At 39.9% G+C, this 20,854-nt stretch overlaps 1 protein-coding gene across 1 annotated transcript in view; it reads right to left on the bottom strand.

Moving 5' to 3' along the window:
• ABCC4 (ATP binding cassette subfamily C member 4 (PEL blood group)) overlaps positions 1–20,854 on the bottom strand; it is a 224,653-nt gene that overhangs the window by 155,867 nt on the left and 47,932 nt on the right. Inside the window, exons 5-9 of the mRNA XM_065414371.1 lie at positions 20,089–20,178; positions 17,647–17,810; positions 10,168–10,293; positions 7,722–7,971; positions 226–330 (exon numbers count right to left, since the gene is read on the bottom strand). Of these exons, the coding sequence (XP_065270443.1) occupies positions 226–330; positions 7,722–7,971; positions 10,168–10,293; positions 17,647–17,810; positions 20,089–20,178 (735 nt within the window). The remainder of the gene's footprint in view (positions 1–225; positions 331–7,721; positions 7,972–10,167; positions 10,294–17,646; positions 17,811–20,088; positions 20,179–20,854) is intronic.

Raw genomic sequence — 20,854 nt, 5'->3', positions numbered from 1 at the left:
TAATTAATCTAATTTGATAGTGTTTCCATAGCTATTCTTTAGTTTTGACTTCACCTGCTAAATGGTTTCACACATATGTAAGAAGTTATATATGAAGTCTATGTATTGAATGTATTGTACAATATACCACTACCTTATTTAGACTCAAAATACTTGCAGCACCAAATTCAATAGGGTTTAAAAAAAAAACCCTATATCCATGGGGTTTTGCAGAGGGAGCTTTACCTTATCCCAATAACAAGTCAAGTCTTGAACATGAAGTAGGACATTTTCGTTGCTATTCTCCAATTGCAGATTGAACTGTGAAACCTCATCAAGTATTAGAAAGTTCTGTAGTAAAAGAAAAAACAGGGATTGCTTAACAGGACCCAGAAAAGTGAATTAAAATACAAGTGTTTCTGGGTATACAGTACAAAAATGCAAATAATCTGTGACAAAACTACTCTGACCTAGGAATTATGTTTCCAAAGCAACGTACAAAGACTTCAAACGGTATCCCATAATTAACCAACCATATCTGTGCATTTACCTATTGTTCCAACAGCAATACTATCCAAAAGTGTACATTTAATGGAATAAAAATACTTCCAATGAGGTTTCAGGAATTTTTTTTGTTAAGAACTCGTATGAGAAAGTTGGTACCATAAGCTGAACTTCAAAGTGAGCTGAATTTTTGCTTTGAAATTTTGACAATATAACAATATGCATAAGGATCTCCCCACTCTTTCTGCCCCATCTGGCACCTTTCCCCACCTGTCAGTAGTTTTGACTATCTTTACTCATCACATAATTTGACAGGTTTCCACATCCCTTTCTGGGATATTGCACTAATGAGCACCCATTTTACACATCATCCCCCCCTTTTGTCACAAGCCCAGGCTTTCTAATTCAGTGGTTCTCAACCTTTTTGGGCTCAAGACCCATTTGTAAATGTTTATGGCCTGTCGCAATCCAGTAAATAGTCTGGGAGTGGAGGCCCTGGGGTGGTTTTGGGCATGTCCTGTCACCAAGGGGGGTGGTTGGGGTCTGCCCAGCACTCACCCCACAATGGCGGCTTCTGCGGCTCCTGTGCTGTGGAGCTGTCTGGCTTGGCTCTCTCCGGGGTTGCTGTGCCACTCAGGTTTGCCCCCCTCCCACACTGACTGAACCACATGTGTGTGAGTGAAGTTGTGGAATTGCAATACGACTCACTCAAATTTGGCCTACCCGCACTCCCGTCATCACGACAGCTGGGCCAAACCTGAGTGGTGCTGGGACCCAGAGGTTGCAGTGCCTGGACCAGGGAGGCAAGCCCAGCCAGCCCCATGGGACAGGAGCCACTGGAGCTCTTTTGAAACATTCTGGAGACCCAATTTTGGGTCCCGACCTACGGAGTGAGAAACCTTGTTCTAACTGAATGTATGCTTAGAGTGGTCTATCTATAAAATAATACAGAAGTGGGCTTGAATGTATACTTAACTGTTTTGGGAAGTAGGGCAGGGAAGGGTGCTTATGAGTGGTGTTCTGTGTTTGCATGTTGTATGTTTTGCTAAAAAAAAATGTTTTAATATTTATCCATCCTTCAAAAATTTCACTAAAATGAAGAGCCCTCCAATACAGCTAAAGACAATACGTGCTAATTTCCAACAAATATTAAAGGTTGTGAAGAAATATCTTCATTTGTGTAAATGGAATAAAAGAAATTGGAGTGCAGGTTAGGCATGTATTCCCATTATGGTCTATCAGCCTTTTTTAAAAGACAAATGCTAAAGAAATTGTGTGAAAGAGAGGAAATTTTATTCGTGTTCCAGAATTAAAAAACAAATAAGGTTAATTGTTAAATTTACACAGGTTTTGTAAAGAGTTTGATAAAAGTCTTTTTGCATATTCATTTTGCTTTTTTTGTTTGGTTGTTTTTTTGTTTTATCCCCTTTAGTTTATATATTAATATGATACAGTGAATAATCCCATAAAAAGCTGTGGGGTTAGAAAAACCTTCAGACTAGATCAGGAAAATGCAATGCAACTTGATATTCTATGATGTGTGTAGGCTTGGCTTGACATGAGTGAGGCCTCATTTCTTGGGAGACGGGATTAGGGAGGAAAACGGATCAACAGGCTGGAAACAGAATGTCTATACTAGCTAAAAATAAGGGGAAACACCCAGGGAATCATTTACCATGGGCAAGATAAGATGTAAATAGTAAATTGTGCATGGACAGTGCATGGACAGAATGTGCTGTTCAGGGATTGGCTCCTACAAAGTGCCCAAGCCAATCCCAGAACATGTGATGCAATGTGTGTGTGTGTGTGTGTATGTATAAAAAAAGGAAGAGGTTTACTGTGTAACGCCTTATATGCATCTCCTATGCTTGTGTCTGTTCAACTCCGTGTAGCTTTTCTGTATGCCAGACACAGGAACCTGAGTGACAAACTGGAGTCAGACTGGATTCTTGGGGAACTGAGTGGAAGATGTCTCAGGGGAATCCCAACAATGAGATTCTGCAAAAAGCCCACTCGTTAAAGAATACCTTCTGATAGGCTAGGCCAATGAGGTAGGATTTGTTGCAAGCGCTCAGAACAGGGGTTTCTGCCACATGCCTCATGACATGTCTGGGGGAGAGGGGCAAGTTTTTCACTTCTCTCTGCCTTTTTTCCTCTGTACTTTTTTAAAACTTTCTTGGTCACCTCTGAAAAGAGGCTGTAGAACAATTGTACCCTGCACAATGTAACTAACTCTACAGTTATATTTTGTCTCTTTGTCACTAATACTTTGCAACCTTTGTGCAATTTTATTTTTTTAGAAATGTACTAACTGCATATAAAGATATTTTTCTCTAAAAATGCATGTTAGCATGTAACTATGTATTAACACTGTATTCTGTCAATCCTAAAATTTTTGTAAAATATTTAATTACTTTATTTAGAAATGTATTGTGTTAAAATTATTTCTCTCTAAAAATTGTGTGTGCATATATGTATTAACACTTCTCCTTTCTGGGTCATTAAGTCTTTGCATAATCGTTTAATGACTACTTAGAAATGTAGTAAGTGCATATAAAAATATGTTCCTCTAAAAATGCATGATTTTACACACCTACTTTATTCCTCTGTTAGTAAGCCTTTCTACAACTACTTAGTAGATTTTATTTAGAAAGCACTCAATCCATAAAATACTTTTAGGTAAAAATGTGTTAACGCTTCTTTATTCATCTGTCATTAAGACTTTGTACACCAGTTTATTACAAGACTTACTTTAGAATTGTATTACCTGCATGAAAGCATATTTTCTGCTAAAAATGCATGATTTTATATAATAATCCTTTATTCCTCTAACATTAAGGCTTTGATGACTATTTAGAAATGTACTAAATGCATAAAAATATTTTCCTTTAAAAATAAGAAATGTGTGTGTGAGTGTATATTGTGACAAAGTTCCTCCTCTGCCTTGGTGGGTTCTGTGCTTTCTGACGGATTTACTCGCCTCAGAGGTTTTCGGCAGTCCTCAGTTTGACTCATTTTGTTAGTGGCACAAACCTGCCGTTCATTCGGCTAACCTCATCACTGGCCAGCATGGGGAAAAGAGGAGAACAATCCCCCGCAGTCTCTGCTGGCCCACCTAATGGGTCAGGGGACAGGCCAGAGACCTTCCCCTCTGGTGGGACCCACAGTCCAGATCAACTCCTCTTACATCAAATAGGGAGTTGGGGATATGGGGGGAACCCAGGCTCACCCTCTACTTCGGGTTCCAGCCCAGGGCCCTGTGGATTGCAGCTGTCTTTACAGCTGCATGACAGCTACAACTCCCTGGGCTACTTCCCCATGGCCTCCTCCCAACACCTTCTTTGTCCTCACCACCGGACCTTCCTCCTGTACTGTACTTCTCAATCCTCCAGCAATACGCCTACTCACTCTCAACTTCTTGCACACCCCTTGCTTCCAGCTCCTCGCACACCCTTCACTGACTGCAGTGAGGTCCTTTTTAACCAGGTACCCTGATTAGCCTGACTGTCCTAATGGATTCTAGCAGCTTCTTAATTGGCTCCAGGTGCCCTAATTAGCCTGCCTGCCTTAATTGGTTCCAGCAAGTTCCTGATTGTTCTGGAACCGCCTCTGTTACCTTACCCAGGGAAAAGGAACCTGCTTAATCTGAGGCTAATATATCTGCCTTCCATATCACTCTCCTGTAGCCCTCTGGCCTGACCCTGTCACAGTGTGTGTGTGTGTGTGTGTGTGTGTGTGTGTGTGTGTGTGTGTGTGTGTGTGTGTGTGTGTGTGTGTGTGTGTGTGTGTGTGTGTATACACACATACACAAAATTCATATTTATGTATTGACACTTCTTTATTCTTCTGACATTAATGCTTTCATTTAAAAATACACTAACTACGTATAAAGATATCTTTCTCTAAAAATGTGAAAAATGCAGTTAACAAATGTATGCATTAACACTGTATTCTGTCATTACTAAGATTCTTGTAAATTATTTAATGACTTTCTTTAGGAATGTACTTTGTTAACATTATTTTCCTCTAAAATGAGAAAAATCCAGGTGTGTGTGTGTGTGTGTGTGTGTAGGTATGTACTAACACTTCTTTTTCTGGCAGTAAGCCTTTGCACAATTATTTAATGCCTTTATTTGGAAAAGGACTAACTAGATTAAAAAATTATCTAAAATTGCATGGTAACACTTCTTTATCCTTCTGTCATTCAGAATTTGTGCACCTGTTTACTAGACTTTATTTAGTATTGCATTAAATGCATAAAACATATTTTCCTCTTAAAAGGAGGAAAAGGCATGAAAGCTATAGCTATTCATTTATTTTTAATTTTTCAGTAAGCATAAATTAAATCAATTTTTTTTAAAAACATTTTTTTCAAAATAGCTGATGGTGTCAAAAACGTACATGTATCTAAACATGATATCTAAAGGCCACAGAAAGGGAGAAAAGAGTAGGAGGGACTTCCAAAATCATACAGCCTGCTGACTGGACAAAAATGGGGCAAGACAAAAAGAGCAGCACAATGTGTGAAACAGGCTCTCATTGGCACATTAACATAGAAAGGGAGCACGGAAACCTGTCAAAAATTATGACAAGTAAAATTATAGAGTTAAAACTACTCCCCTCCTATGTGATGTATGAAGACCTCAGTGTGGGGTCCAGGACTGTGTGGATTTTTATAGGCAGGCTAGGGGTTGCACATTATCCCCCTTCCAGCCTAGGGAAACTTAAGCAAAAAAAGACAAGGCTTATGATTACATTATTTCTCTTGCTAAATCCCTCAGCCACTATGGTCCTGGGGATACAAGGAAGTGAACACCATTCCGTCCTGGCTCATGTTTCTTCAACGGAATTGTTAAGTTCCAGTCGCAGAATCTCTACCACATATTGTACACAGAAGCATACACCTCAATTGTATTGTAGCCCGCAACACACCTAAGACACCAGGCAACCATGGCTGATGTGCAATTCAGAAAGAACAGAAGTAGACTTTCAGATCCCAGAGGTAATTTTCAGGGTTAACAGTTATCAAAAGTATCTTTTTTATTTATAAAACAAACACATTTGATCTGCAGTTACTGAGACATAGTAAACCGGGAAACCCCAGAAGGGCTGCTCTTGGATGGAAAATATTCTAAAAGGGAATCAGGCAGCTCTTGGAATAGTTGATTATGAAGCCAAGATTGGTTAGCAGATGTTGAATTCATAGTTAGGCGTCCAGAGGTAGACTGCAGAAAGTGGATGCTTATTTAAGCAATCACACAATTTTATACATTACGGGCTTTCCTTATATTTTAACCAATAGTCCTTCAAAATATGCAGATAGGATTAGTATTGGAGGAGGAGATTTTTGCTGAGGGAGCACTACAGTAATAGTCCCCAGAATTCCAAGACATAGAACAGTGGACAGGGAGAAAAAAAAATGGAAGAGCAGGCTGGGTGGGGCTGAATATGAGAGAGACACTGAGGATTCACTCCAGAAAAGAGAGAGAGAGACAAAGACGACAAGGGAGACAAAAATCAGATAGAGGTATGTGAAAAAGACTTTTTGAATAAAAATCATGGAAAAAAAGGGGACAAGCTGTTTGACTAATTCTGAGGAATTTATAGGAAAAACACAATGGTAAAATTTTCAAAAGTGTCTCACTGACTTTTGGTTTAAAGAACTCAGGGATCTCAAAATATTCCTCAGCACCTTCTGTCCTCAAGAATCTACCCTGTTGAAAGGAGTTAAGCAGCCAAAAGCCACCCATAGGAGTTTGAGAAGCAGACATTGCTTTAGAACAGGGCTTTTGATATTTTCCTTGAGAGGGATGTGACTATCTTCTGTATCTGGGATGACCTTTCATTATTTTCAAAACTGATTTTGGGACTTATAATAATTGTCTGAGCTCATGTTTTCAAACACAGTATATTAATTCAACTTCACATTATTTTGCAGTAGTATCACGTAGGATTAATTTAGGTTAAGTATAGAAACTGGAAGTTTATCTGTAAGCAGAGACTTTATCTTTACTTTATCTGTAAGCAGAGACTGAAGAATGAAATATTCTCCTCTGGAGAAATTCAGAGATAATTGACCTCTTTCAAAGAGTTCTTTTCCCCTTGTTTTCAATGGGACTGAGGCCAACGGCTGCACAGCTAAGATGCCTTTTTTCAAAGTGGCCACTGCCTCACATTGTTCCCAACAGGAGTGAAGCCAAGCTGTCCCTAGAGAACATGGTGGCCCACTCTGTCATCAGGAAATAGAGAGGAGCCTGTGAGAAGCACAGGAGCAACCACGGAGGCTTCAGTCCCATTGAGGAAAAATAAGAGAGGGCAGCAATTTTGAAAAAGCAGGTTGTGGAATTCTGTGCAATAGAACATTCTCCCCCCTGCTGAGGAAGAAACTTTCAGTTATGAAGAATATTGGCAAAAAAAGACCCTTAATCCTAAAATTTTTCTTCAAGTTTAGCCAATGAACAAATTTTCAATGAATTATCACTGCATGGGAAGTTTGAACAGTCTTTGTTATTTCATTACGAAGACCATTTGGGATAAAAAAAAAGTCTGAGACAGGATGCTAAAATTTCCTTAAAGGACCCAGTATTTAATTAAATTTTAACACAAACTAATTAATAGCTTTCTAAATTCTCAAAAAAATAATTCTGCACTTCAAAAATTAAGTGCTGTAATTTTGAGGACGATATGCTGGCACTGAGTCCCTGCTGCAATTGGTGCCTCCACAATAAAGGGAAAAATTTAGCCACAAAAATATAGTTGCAGCTTTAAGAAAAATAAGGAATTTGCACTTAGCAGTAAATATTTAAATAAAATAACATTGTGTAACTCATCATATCTCCAGAGAAAATTAATATATAAGTATTTGACACAGTGCGATATACAATATTACTCAAAGCAAATTCAAGAGACCTCGCTGTTGAATTTTAAAGCAAGTACTTCTCTAGTATGAATTCTCTCCTGAAATATAACAGAAAGGAAGCTGTAACACCTCCCCCCAACCCCCAGAAACATAGGTCTATTGTACTTTAGAGTACTATAGTATAATTCAGATATTTTCCAAAGTACTGTATATAAATAAATGGGATATTCTATTTTGGAACAAGGTTATTCCATAGAAATCCAAAACGCTACAAATTACAACATAAAGTCAAACTTTGTTGGAGGCACTAAAATATTAATGGAATAGTATATATAGCCATCAAAATTAAATCAAAAAACTTCTCCGTTTCTCAGTGTACCTTGATTCGTCGTATGCTGATCATTGCCTCAGATGCTCTCTCAATAGCCGCAGGGAAGAAGAGAGTGACAGTCAGTCTCACTGCACCATACAGTGACACTGCCACAAACACCCGACTTGCAGAAATAACATTGCCAAGTAGTACATATGTCATGAAAGTCATAAAAACTGTTATTTTGCTTGCAACAAAGAATGATGCCAAGTTCAATCCTCGAAGATAGGAGCTTTTAAGAACCATGGAAATCTCCTTCCTAAAAACACAACACAAAATAGTTTCAAAGCTATCACTATATTAGACCATTCACACAGGCTCACTCTCATCATGGACTTCTTTCAATAATAGGAAAACACCCAGTTTCAGCATTTTGTTGTTAACTGTTGGGATGTTTTAATTGTTGTTAAAAATAATGTACTCAAGAATGATTGCTAAAGCAGTATTGGATTTGGCAAATAGTAATAAAATAAAACAATAACAGAGGAGCTTCTAAATAGGGCTTAGAATAATATTTAAATGCAAGGTTCTTCACCAATAGCTATAGGAAAGGGAAGCTCCAAATAAGACTACTTTTTATCCAAAGGAGAAAGAGCAAAATAAAGTGCTTTCTTTTATCTAATTTAATCAGAATACAAAGCATCACTTTGAGAAACTGTTATATATATGTAAACAACTTTAATACATTCTTTACAATTGTTTAATATAGTCAGAGCATCCAGAAGCTCTTTACTCTTAACATTCTCAGAGTCCAGTATTGTTTGACCATGCAACCCCTACTACAGTCAATAGATATTGCAGTTAAAAACTGATTCAACTCTGAAAAAAATATATGAGTTCAGCTGTGGAATGCTGATCCAAACAAATTTGTGTAGCTAGTTGGTTGCCAATTCCTCTGGCTGAACCACAGGCCCCTCAATGTTCCCTGTTCTTGTTCCAGATCCTTCACTGGATTTGGGCCCTATTCCTAAACTTCTGCCTTTCTAGATCTAGTTCCTGACAGCCGTGATCCACAGCTGTGACCTCTGTACCAGCTATTCTGCCAACCATTACACTACCAACCTGGTGCTGGGTAGACCGATTCAGTTCAGAGGAATACAAGGCTGTTCACCTAATTCATCTCCCCATAGTGACCTCAGGGTTGCTGGAGCATATGTTTTCCAGACTAAAATTTATTTTCAAAATCTTCAATTTCCACTTATAAATTAGTCATTCAATCTGACCCACAGTTCATGGTCTGAAGCAATGCTTTTCTCTGAATAATAGGGCTACAGTAGTAACTCTGGACAGTACTGGCCACACTTTAGCCAAACATGTGACAACTTCTCTCCTCTGTATGTTCTAATTCTATCAACTTTCTGCTTGAATTTATCTAATGTAACTTCTATTAAACCTACTACTAATTTTGTTTTCAATCTTAGATCTTCTTTTAGTTCTCAAGTAAAGTAATGAACAGTTAGATTATTTTCTTTGGAAGTTGGATACCAGGGCTAGAATTTTACCTGTGCAGTATTATCCTGCATGAAGGCATTCAATTAAATCAAAGGAAGAGAGAAACTAATATGAAATTAAACATTAACAAAGATAAGGTGCTATCATAAGGAATGCCCAGGATCCTTGAGAAACCAGTGGAGAATACTCCCTACCTGGCTCTGTCCAGGCTGTGGTTTACTCATCCGAAGACTAACCCTAGCATCAAAGGAGGATACTAAACCATTACAGATCCCTGCACCTAGAAAAGGTGGTTGAGAGAGCACTGACAGAAATGCAGGGAGAGACACAGAAACTGCAGTAAGCAGGCAGTCTGCTTCTCCCACCACAAACAGCAACAGTCAGAGGCTCCTGAAGGAAAAGGCTTACAGATACCAAACACAGTTAGGGAAACAGTAGGGTCGCAGCCCAGAGATCCAGCCCCAGACTAGTTAAACTGCAGAGTTCCAGCCTTGAGAAAGGTGCAGCAACAGGCCTGCCACCTGATGGCTGCACTTCAGATGGACACAAAAGGAGTCTAAGCATAGCCTCTATAGGATTCTAGATTTATAGCTAAGGTGAGAAAGGAAATCCCATGATATTCCTCAGAGAAAAGAATTTTGCAGGTTAAAGTCAGGAGAGCCAGTAAGTCGATTGTGAGGATGAAACTCTTTATAAATAGAGGACACTTGATGTATATAGGTTGTTAGGCAATAAACCAAATGTGGAAACAAGAAAAATGGTGATTCTGTATTCACACTTACAAGAAACCAATTTTAATAAGTATCAAAGAACTTTTTTCCGCCCTCAAGACAAACTCATACTGTCCTTATGCAGAGGTGAAGAAAAAAACAACAAAGCTATACAAGGGTTCTAGGAAATTCCTGGATTTCAAATCCAAAAATAAGGCATCTACTAACATATAAAAACATACATGAATTTAGATCAAATACCATGGCATAAATTTCAGTGAAACACTGATTACCTTCTTATACTGCTAACTAGTTCTGAAAATGATTTTTCCCAGGCATACATCTTTATTATCCTCATACCAGTTATGACTTCATTCATTGTCCTAATCCTGACATCTGTCAAGGCTGCAGTTCTACTCCTGTAATTAAAAGAAAAGTTCTCAGATTCACAACAACAGTGACTGTTCAATCTGTACTGTTACACTTATACAGTAAACTTTGACATGCAGTAAAAATTTGGGTTATGTGTTCTCATCTATGCAGTTTTCAGTGAAGAGCCTAGCATTTGTATACACCAGGAATCTATGTACAGAGCACCACATGTACCAGTATATACAGACACTGTGATTATATGCCCTATTTTAAAAAATGAAAATGTATTTTTGCATGGTTAAAAATAACTGAAATATATTTTGGCCAGAGTAAGAATATTTGCCAATAACTCGATAAAAAAAATACCTCCCATCAAGTGTAACATACAATAAAATAGAGATTTTCCAAACATATTTAAAAGACAAGATAAAAAAAGGGAAGGAAAAATACAGGACATTCAAGAAGTAAATAATCTGAGTTGAAAATGCCAAAATATAAGCATTTCTCCAAGAAAGTATGTTGAAGCAACTGCTTTTTCTGCCAACAAAAAGTGGGGAAAGAGGCTCTTCTGAAGAGGTCAATGAATGGGATTGACCTGATCTTGGTTATTTCTGTGGCTAATTCTGCCTGAAGCACACAAAACCCATGATATTGAGCATTAAAAGTAATTAGTTATAATTAGACCTGGTGAGAAAATGTTCATCAAGATTAAATTCTTTTGACAAATGAAGGATTTGTTTTCTGACCAGCTTCAAATACAGTAACTGCTCACTTTAAGTCGTCCCGGTTAACCTTGTTTCGTTGTTACGTTGCTGAGCAATTAGGGAACATGCTCATTTAAAGTTGTGCAATGCTCCACTCTTGCGTTGTTTGGCTGCCTGCTTTCTCCACAGCTGGCAGCCTCCCTACGCGCCCCCCTTCCCACAGCACCACCCGTCCGCCAGCAGACCCCACAGATCAGCGCCTTCCCCCTCCTCCCCCCGCCCTGCCCACGTCAGTCAGCTGGCTTGCGGCGTTTCGGGGGCGGGGGGAGAGGAGCGAGGACTCGGCGCGCAGGCTCCCCCTCCCTTCTAAACGCCGCAAGCCAGCTGATTGCTGCGGCAGGAGGCAGGGGGGAGGGAGGAGGAGCCTGCGCGCCGAGTCCTCGCTCCTCCCCCCTCTCTCCTGCCCCCTAAACACCGCAAGCCAGCTGATTGCCCCAGGCAGGAGGGAGGGGGGAGGAGCGAGGACTCGGCGCGCAGGCTCCCCCTCCCTCCCCTGCCTCCTGCCGCAGCAATCAGCTGGCTTGCAGCGTTTAGAAGGGAGGAGACGGAGGGGGGAGGAGTGAGGACGCAGCGTGGGAAGTAAAGGGGGAGCAGGTGGGGGGGGGAGAAGAGGCAGGTCAAGGATGGGGGAAGGGGGGGGAGTGGGCGGGCTGAGGGTTGAGCCCCCTCCTGCCCTCCCGCCCCTGGTGCTTGCAGAGTAGGGGAAGCTGCCGCTGCTAGGCAATGTGCTTCTCCTAGCCTACAGCACCTTCAGCCTCCTTGCCTACCTCATCTCCAGTGCCAGTGAGCTGTGCCTGTGTAGGGTAAGGCAGGGGCACCTCCCAACTATAGTACTGTATGTACAGTATGTTTGTAAACACACAGCACGTGCACACTACTCCCCACCCCCCCAGCGCAATATTAAATTGCTTGTTTAAAATTGTTTAAAATGTATATAATGCCTTTTGTCTGGTAAAAAAAAAATTCCCTGGAACCTAACCCCCCCCCCCCATTTACATTAATTCTTATGGGGAAATTGGATTCGCTTAACATCGTTTCACTTAAAGTCGCATTTTTCAGGAACATAACTACAACGTTAAGTGAGGAGTTACTGTATAATAATATTCTCCATCCAGAGGTATTAGTACCTCACAAGCAGGTAGTATAAACTTAGTCAACAACTACCAAAACCACCAGTTTCTTTGAGAACCAGTAGGACAATATGAGAGGGAAAGCAGACCACCTCTAATACACCTCTACCCAGACATAACGCTGTCCTCGGGAGCCAAAAAAATCTTACCGCGTTATAGGTGAAACCGCGTTATATCGAACTTGCTTTGATCCGCTGCACAGATCCACCGCAAGGACTCAGCACGCAGCCCCACCCCCCCGGAGCGCTGCTTTACTGCGTTATATCCGAATTCGTGTTATATCGGGTCGCATTATATCGGGGTAGAGGTGTACTACAGGAAAGGACATTGGGTATCTAGTATAATTCCTACCTTCTGAAAGCAGGAATTATAAGAAAGAAATTTTCTTGTAAATACATATAATATATTTCCAGACTTTAAGATTTAAAAATCACCAGGGATATTTCCAAAAATAATATTAAAAAAATTGGTACAAAAGTGAAAGGAAGTGATAACAGGAAACAATGAGAAACGGTCACTATTTGTATAAAATATAACCGAGGGTCCTGTGGCACCTTTAAGACTAACAGAAGTATTGGGAGCATAAGCTTTCGTGGGTAAGAACCTCACTTCTTCACTTGCATCTGAAGAAGTCAGGTTCTTACCCACGAAAGCTTATGCTCCCAATACTTCTGTTAGTCTTAAAGGTGCCACAGGACCCTCTGTTACTTTTTACAGATTCAGACTAACACGGCTACCCCTCTGATACCTGTATAAAATATGACAGCAGGATTTGCTGTTTAGGTTGCATTAGGCATATCTATTCTAGCCCCATATTTCCTGTTGCTTATAACCCGGGATCCTAGACATCCATTTGCCATGGAAAAACGTGGAATTTACATTTTTGCAGAGAATCTTTAGTTTTTACGTTTTGTGAATAAAAACCTATACAGTAGAACCCCATTTATCCGAGCCTCCATTATCCGGCTCTCCGGATTAACCGAACCAGGACTGACAGCCCGAGCCCCTGGCGACGAGGCTCCTACTGTCAGCCCCAGGCAGCGTGGCTCAGGCTTCAGCTGAAGTTGCAGCCCTGCCACCCAGGGCTGAGGATCTCTAGATTATCCAAATTATTGATTATCTGATCTGACCCCTGTCCCAATTAGACTAGATAAAAGGTGTTCCACTGTATCAACAAAATATTGTGTTCAGCTGATACCTATGTATGTTGTGCCTAGGGAAACTAAACACAGACTTCCTTTTTTTAATCAGAGAATTTTGGCTTCGTTTTTCTTGTTATCATGGAAAATTAGGATCTCTGCTTATAATTAAGGTCCTAGTTTATCATGGCAAACAAGTTTAAAAAAAACAGCTTCTTAATGGTAAAAAGTCACAATTTAAACTGGGGGGAAATTAACACATTTTTTTGTATGTATGAAATGGTTCCTTATTTTTAAAGTATACTAAAATCATATTGAATTCATTCATGTAGAAAGAAAACATAGTAAACATAACATATTGATAAATTCTTATTTATAGTAGGGTTTATTTTGACACATCATGTGCTAAAATTTTCCACTGTTGCTACTACCAGCACAGCTCCACTAACAGCAGGAACTATTGGAGCACTAGTGTAGACAAGGCACTAGCACATCAGGGACAGCACATTCTATATTGGTGCTCCAGCCATTGCTACTACTGTTGGAATTGGAGAGAAATTTCAGAGAAAATAGGCTTGTGTATGCATAGCCAAAGAAGCCGTTCTGCAACGCATTTTTCTTTCATATAAAAGTTGTGTTTAGAGATGATAGGATATCTGTAAAACCATGTCACTTAGGAATATAGCACATGATGTATCAAAATAAACCCTACTATAACTTTTATAAGAATTTATCAATATTTTATGTTTACTGTGTTTTCCTAACGTAAACAAGTAGGATGACCAGATAGCAAGTGTGAAAAATTGGGACGGGGGTGGGGGATAATAGGTGCCTATATAAGAAAAACCTCCAAATATCAGGACTGTCCCTATAAAATCGGGACATCTGGTCTCCCTATAAACAAGGCTTGCTAGTAGAACACAGGAAGACAATATAGTATCAGTTACTCTTGTTTCATGTCAGGAAGGTTATCTTTACAACTATGATGGTTAGGAACTATTTTAGCGAAAACTGAAAAACTTCCACAGAGGACTTCTGAACAGCCATGATACAAACACCCTCTTCTCCCCATCCCCAGATAATATAAAAAAAAAAATGGAATATGTGACCTGTTTGTGTAACAAACAAATCAGTCTTACTTGTAACTTTGTGAAATTTTTACCTTTCAGACGCTTATTTTCCAGGATTGGTCTCCATACAGTCTGGAGTCCATACCAGAGTAGATTTTGTATGTTAAAGTTTGTAGGGTTTAGACAAGGGAGAAGGAGCTCAGTATGGGGAGAATGAAACAAACAACATAATCCTTCTTATGATTTTTAAACTCTCCCAGTGAGGGTACATCTACACAGCCCTCGGTAGTGAGTCTCAGAGCCTGGGTCAAGAGACTCAGGCTCGCGGGGCTTGCACTACCGCACTAACCACAGATGTGTAGACATTGCAGCTCAGACTCTGAAACCTATGGAGAAGCCAGACTTACACACAACTTAAAAGCTCTGTCCAAATAGCTATTTTTAGTGTGGTAGCACGAGCCCAGTGAGCCTGAGACTGTTGACCTGGGCTCGGAGGCTCACTGCCATGGGCTACCGCTGAGTGTGCAGACATTCTTGGAGGGGCTGAGGACAGAAAGTTAAGTTTCCTATAGTAATAGTCCTCAATGGGAGCGTCTTCAAGTGTTCCAGTGAAAATTAGTTTTTATTTGGATGAGTTATTACCCATTGGAAAGTCATATTTGCACACGCACACTGGAGACCAGATTCTCACTAGTATAAATCAGAGTAGTTCATGGACTTCCATGGAGGTATGACAATTTATACCAACAGAAGACCTGGCCCCAGATTTTTAAAAAGGACAGATCTAAGCTCAGCACATGCACATGCTAGTTGTGCTACGCATGCACTCACACCAATTTTAGGTATGAAAAGGAAATGTACCAAAGGTTTCCTATAGACTTCCTAACCTGTGCATGAAAGGTTCCCTCATATAGTCCTCATAAACTCCCACTGGCTTTAATGGTAGCAGCCGCAGTGCATGGGATAGTGCATACCAGTGGTGCCTAGCCCAATAGTGGAATGAAACTTTTTCTCTTTTAAATCACATAGAAAATTACATTTTTAAAGTACATTTAAAGAGAATGCTACCATTACATGGTTAAGCCCTGAAAAAGTCTGGAAATTATAATGCTAAGATTGCTCACGCAATCTGAAGGTTGGTCCCATGCATATATTTACAATACAGTCTTCAATTTCATGATCACAAACTGTTTTTCATATAATACAGTATAATACATACATTTTGTATCAATGTTTATGTTTATGTGCGGCTAACAGTAGTACCATATAATACAGTGTCCCAGAGACCATGAAGGTCATTTATATGACAAGTACGCTAATTAGTCTTACTCAAGACATTACAGAATAAGGGTCCCATCCTGAAAAATAGGCATTGAAGTCAATGGTACTATTTGCATGAGCAAAGTTACTAGCATGCATAGATATTTGCTAGACTGGGGCGGAAGTATAAAATGCTGCATAATAATGAAAGTTAGCTTCTCATGCAGAGCCCACCTAAACTTGCAGCAGTGGCTCCAATCCTGCAATTAGCTCCAAGCAGGTGGACCCCTGTGCCCATGCAGACCCCCAGTCACTTCAATGCCCACACATAGCTCATTGCAGGATTGAAATCTACTTCAGCTTCATTCCCTGAACTGCAAATAAAGAGAGACTTACGCACATGTGCGCAGATAAGTATCTTCCTCATCAACGTATTCCTTCCCCTGTGCTGAGCCTAAGCAAGGATCTGCTGCTGGTTGAAAAACATTGAATATTACATGGCCACTGACTAATTATTAGAATACATACCTTAGAGAAGAGAATTTCTCATCTCGTTGTGTGACTCTGGGCAAGTCACTTAATCTCTCTGTGTCTCAGTTTTCCCATCTGTAAAATGGGGATAATAATGCTTACCACCTTGAAAAAGCACTGAGATCTATGGATGAAAAGCACTGTGTAAGTGCTAAGTATTATAATGATTGTTAATATAAAAAAGCTTAAGTCAATAAAGCTACATTGGATCATTACAACAATGAAAACAGTGCAAGTGTATAGAATGAAAAAGTTATTAAAACATGGTACATGTATGTATAACTAAAGTTGTGGGGGGGAAAACTGTATTATTTTATTATTTGAGAAATAGTATGTGACCATGTAACTGAAGACTGTATCATAGTGAATAAGCACAAGGAACAGCGTTCTATAGGTAACTCTAATTTGGTAATTTCCAGACTTTTGAGTGCTTAGCCATGCAATAACAATGTAAGTTTGACTATTTTCACAATATTTTACCTTCAACCAATCTTAAAACAAATAAAAACATCAGTACCTAGCCATACAGTTTTTATTACATAAAGACAATGCAGGAAACTATTCACACTATAACAGGTTATGCCACAAAGAAGAGCCAGGCCAAGCTCACAGACATCCACGCGTAACACATTTAAGAGCTTTAATAACATTCTCAGACAAAGCCACCAAATGCTTCGTTAAAACAGAACACATTTGTAAAATAAGTTATCTGTTAATTTAACACATTACTAGAACTTTGCCATTATAAAAGTTTGAAAGTTAGGAAATCAGAATACTGTAGTTTAAGAAAAACTATCAGACTTTCCGCAAGATGTAATTTGGGGGGGGGGGGGGGGGGAGAGGCCATAAGGTCTGAATCTGGTTGGAAAGATACTGCAGAGACACTATACATAAAAACCCTTCCTGTTACAAATCTTGCACCGCTACTGAGGTCCTAAGGAGCCCATTTCTTCCTCTCCTCCCCCCCCCATGTTGTTTCCTCACAGCCTCTCCCCACTTTCAAGACCCTGAATCACGGGTACCATTCTTGGAGATGAGGAGCCTTGCATAGGAATCTTTTTAGAGCTTCTGACTGCAACATCGTTATCATCCTCAGAGGTCAGACCTTGTGAAAAACCAAGGCACTCTCTTTTTCCTGTTGCAAGGAACAACAGCATTGTCCACAACAAACCCAGTCCCTAAATGCCCATGCAGCAAGACATCAAGGTCAAGATTTTTCAAAATATTAGACTTCCAAGTCCATATGTAGGCAAGCAAATAAGCAACCTGATTTTCAAAAGGATTGGGCACCCAAGCAGGTCCCAGTGACTTTAATGGGATTCGCTGGATGCTCAACACTTTTGCAAATCACATCTCTTATTTTAGGTGCTACTTTTTGAAAATATTGGCAAACAGTTGGAAATTGAACAAAGGGCCTAGCCCATGGCAGTTTTGACATCAGGCCAGCCAAGCACATGCACTTTCAAAACCTGCACAGATAATGTGCACCACAAAAGTTTACCTTACCTTAGTGAAGAAAACAACCTCCCAATACAGGTTTGTAAAGGAAGTAGAATAATCAGAATTGCCATTCCTGCAAAGCATGATGGGCCTATTTCAATCCAGAGAAGTGCAGTTACTGCTATAGCTTGAAGTGGTCCAGCCCATAAAAAGTGTAAGAAAATTGTTACCTGCACAATCAGTTAAGATATAAAAACAGCTTTTAGCATTCATTGAAAAGACAAAAACACCAACAATAAAACACTTATCAGCAGGGAAATTGTATATATAAATATATATAATTTTCTATTTTAAAATATAAATGTTTGCATGTTTTCTGCTTTCCGCTCAAGGGAATATAAAGCTGAGGTGCCATTTTTGTTTCTGGTAGACATTCTGAAAAATAAGCCTGCAGAAAGATTATGGTAGGCAGTCAGTGGAAAAAGACAGAGAGATTCACAGACCAGTTATTGAGAGAGAACTAAATAATGGTTTTAAAAATCAGCATCCTCAGCTAGTTAGAGTGCAGGCATTTGCATAAATGGGAAAACTGTACTATTATGCACCAGTAACTTTAGAGCATCCTGTATTCCAAGACAATTCCATGAGTATAACACGTGTCCTGTAATTTTCTTGCTTCGTTTACAAAACTTACAATTATCTGCAGAGTGGTACCTCTCTCTGTCTGTGTACCCTGACTGGATACCATAATCTTTTCACTGACATTTTCCATGGTGGGCGTCTGACCCAGGCTGAATATTTTTGGAAAATTTCAGCCAAACCAGTTCAGTTATTTCCAGGGGTGAAAGTAACTTAAAGGACTTACCAGTATGCTGGAGTCCTGAGCAGGGGGTGGGGCCTCAACTGGAAGAGGCCGGGCCTTTAAATCCCTGGGCCCTTTAAATCGAGATTAAAAGGGCCTGGGTCTCCGGCTGCGGTAGCGGCGGCTAGGAGCCCCGGGCCCTTTAAATCACCTCAGGAGCAGTAGCTGTGGCGGCGGCTGGGCACCCCGGGGCTCCAGCAGCGATTTAAAGGGCCCGGGGCTCCCAGCAGCCGCCACTGTAGCCGGAGCCCCAGGCCCTTTAAATCACCGCCAGAGCCCCGCTGCCGGAACCCCGGGGCTCTGGTGGCAATTTAAAGGGCCTGGGGCTCCAGCTGCTGCCAGGAGTCCTGAGCCCTTTAAATCGCCGGCCTGGGGAAGCTGCCTGCTGCTGGTACAGTCAGCGGTGTACCGACTCTTGCCGGTACGCCTTACCGGACCGTACCAGCTTACTTTCACCTCTGGCTATTTCTGAGAAGAAGGTTAGGGAAAAATATGTTTTGCCCATGTGTAAAATTCCACCAGCCTTTTCTTTGAGAAGCTCTAGCATCCCTTTTCTTTTGGAGCCGGGACTTGAAATGTGGCAGGGAGTGGCCTTTATCAGAAATGTGCCTTTTGCCATCTCCAGGAAAATCCACCCAAATTTGCTCAAGTAATAAACCCTTGAAAAAAATCACAGTTCACACACGCTTAGCAGAGACTTGTTAGAGATTAAGGGCTAAATATCTGAAGAGTCTATCCTCACTGAGCATGCTCCAGCCTCCCACAAGTCCTAGTGCTGAACATATTGCACACGGACCATCACCACAGAGCCTATGAGGAAATGAATAATCTGTATTCAGGGCACAGTTTGAATAGTGCACAATAAATAAGGCGTAGGGCCACAACTGAATGATGAGGATGAAACAAAATACTGACTGCCTGTTCATTCAGTGAGTTCCATCCTTCCTACGCACTGAAACTGATAGGGGTTATGGAAAATATAGTATGTGCTGGTGTACAGCATTTCCTAACTTTTGAATGCTTGACTTTGCAACTTTAATAATGTTCTTTTAATGTAGTTTTTTGTGGGGGTATTTTTTAATATTTTGTTTAAATTTAAAATATTCTAGTAAAACACACACAACATTAGGGTGAAGCCTATTAATTCAACAGCAACACTGCCTTGGGCTATCACTTCAGCCCAGGATACCTTATTATAAAGCATGGAAGTGTTTCCCAGTTATTACAATAATCCTGGTTGAATTGCAGCTTAAAAGCTAAAAGAAAGAGTTTTAAATGTGTTTCAGTTCACTCAACACAACCTTTTAAAAACTAAAATGAAAAGCATCTCAAATAATTCAGTCAATTGCAGAGTTGCCTTTAATACACTTACATGCACCAGCACTACGCCGGGTTTATAAACAGAGCAGGAATATCTACACACAAAAAGAAAACGGATTTTTTTTCCAATTTCAATAAGCTATTGCTATTAATATGTTTGGTAAAACCACCTTTAAAAATCAATACGAAATTATGAGCCTAAGTTGTCACTTTAAAAATGATTGTGAAGTAAAACCTCATATCCCATACCCCTCAAATATTGCAACTTGGACCCATCTCTCATCTCCTTACCAGAATTGTCTAAGAAGACCAATAATAAGTCTTACCTGATCAAATTTGTTCACATCATTTGATAAAAGATTTACTATTTGACCTGTGGTAGTTTTCCCCAGGGCTGTGTTACTGAGACGAAGTGCCTGAAATAGAAAAAAAAAAAATCAAGCATTCTTAAATTATTTTAAATTAACTATCACATTGTATGGTATCAGAATAGCTGCATCATCTCTTCTAAAGCCTAGATGTACTATTGACAAATCTGGCATCAGAGCTATGAATTATGAGGTATTTTTAAGATGAAGACACATGAGAATTCTTGGAACTGCAGTTTAAAGGCCTTAGTTAAAACACTGGCTGGTGATCAAGATTTGGCTCTGAAGTAGAAAACATATAGAATAATATATGGGGGGGGAGGAGCAGAATTGACATTAAAAATCTATTTCCCTCTGCATTTCCAGAAGTGACTCAGAACATAAAATTAATATGGCAAAATATTAAACCTGAATCAAAAACTCCGCACATTTCTTTCACATGCATCCCTCTGTCAAGAACACTTGAGCAAAACTAGACTGGAAATCTCTATCCTGAAGACTCAATTTGACCAGCTGAGTCTTTGCCCCAATCTTCCAATGATAAGAATAGAGAACACTGCAAATACCAAAATACAGGTACTGTAAATATGAAGATGCAGGGGAAAAATGCCAAGACTTTTAATGATGCCCACTGTATACTTCAAATATATCTTCAAGAGGCAGATCAACTAGTTATTGGAGTTGTTATTTATATTGCATCACTACTGAAAATATTGCTGGTGCT

The sequence above is a fragment of the Emys orbicularis genome, chromosome 1 (genome assembly GCF_028017835.1).
Source record: "Emys orbicularis isolate rEmyOrb1 chromosome 1, rEmyOrb1.hap1, whole genome shotgun sequence".
In the NCBI taxonomy this organism is placed as follows: Eukaryota; Metazoa; Chordata; order Testudines; family Emydidae; genus Emys; species Emys orbicularis.
Note: the sequence above shows the minus strand (reverse complement) of the source record. Positions and strands in the feature narration are given on the sequence as shown.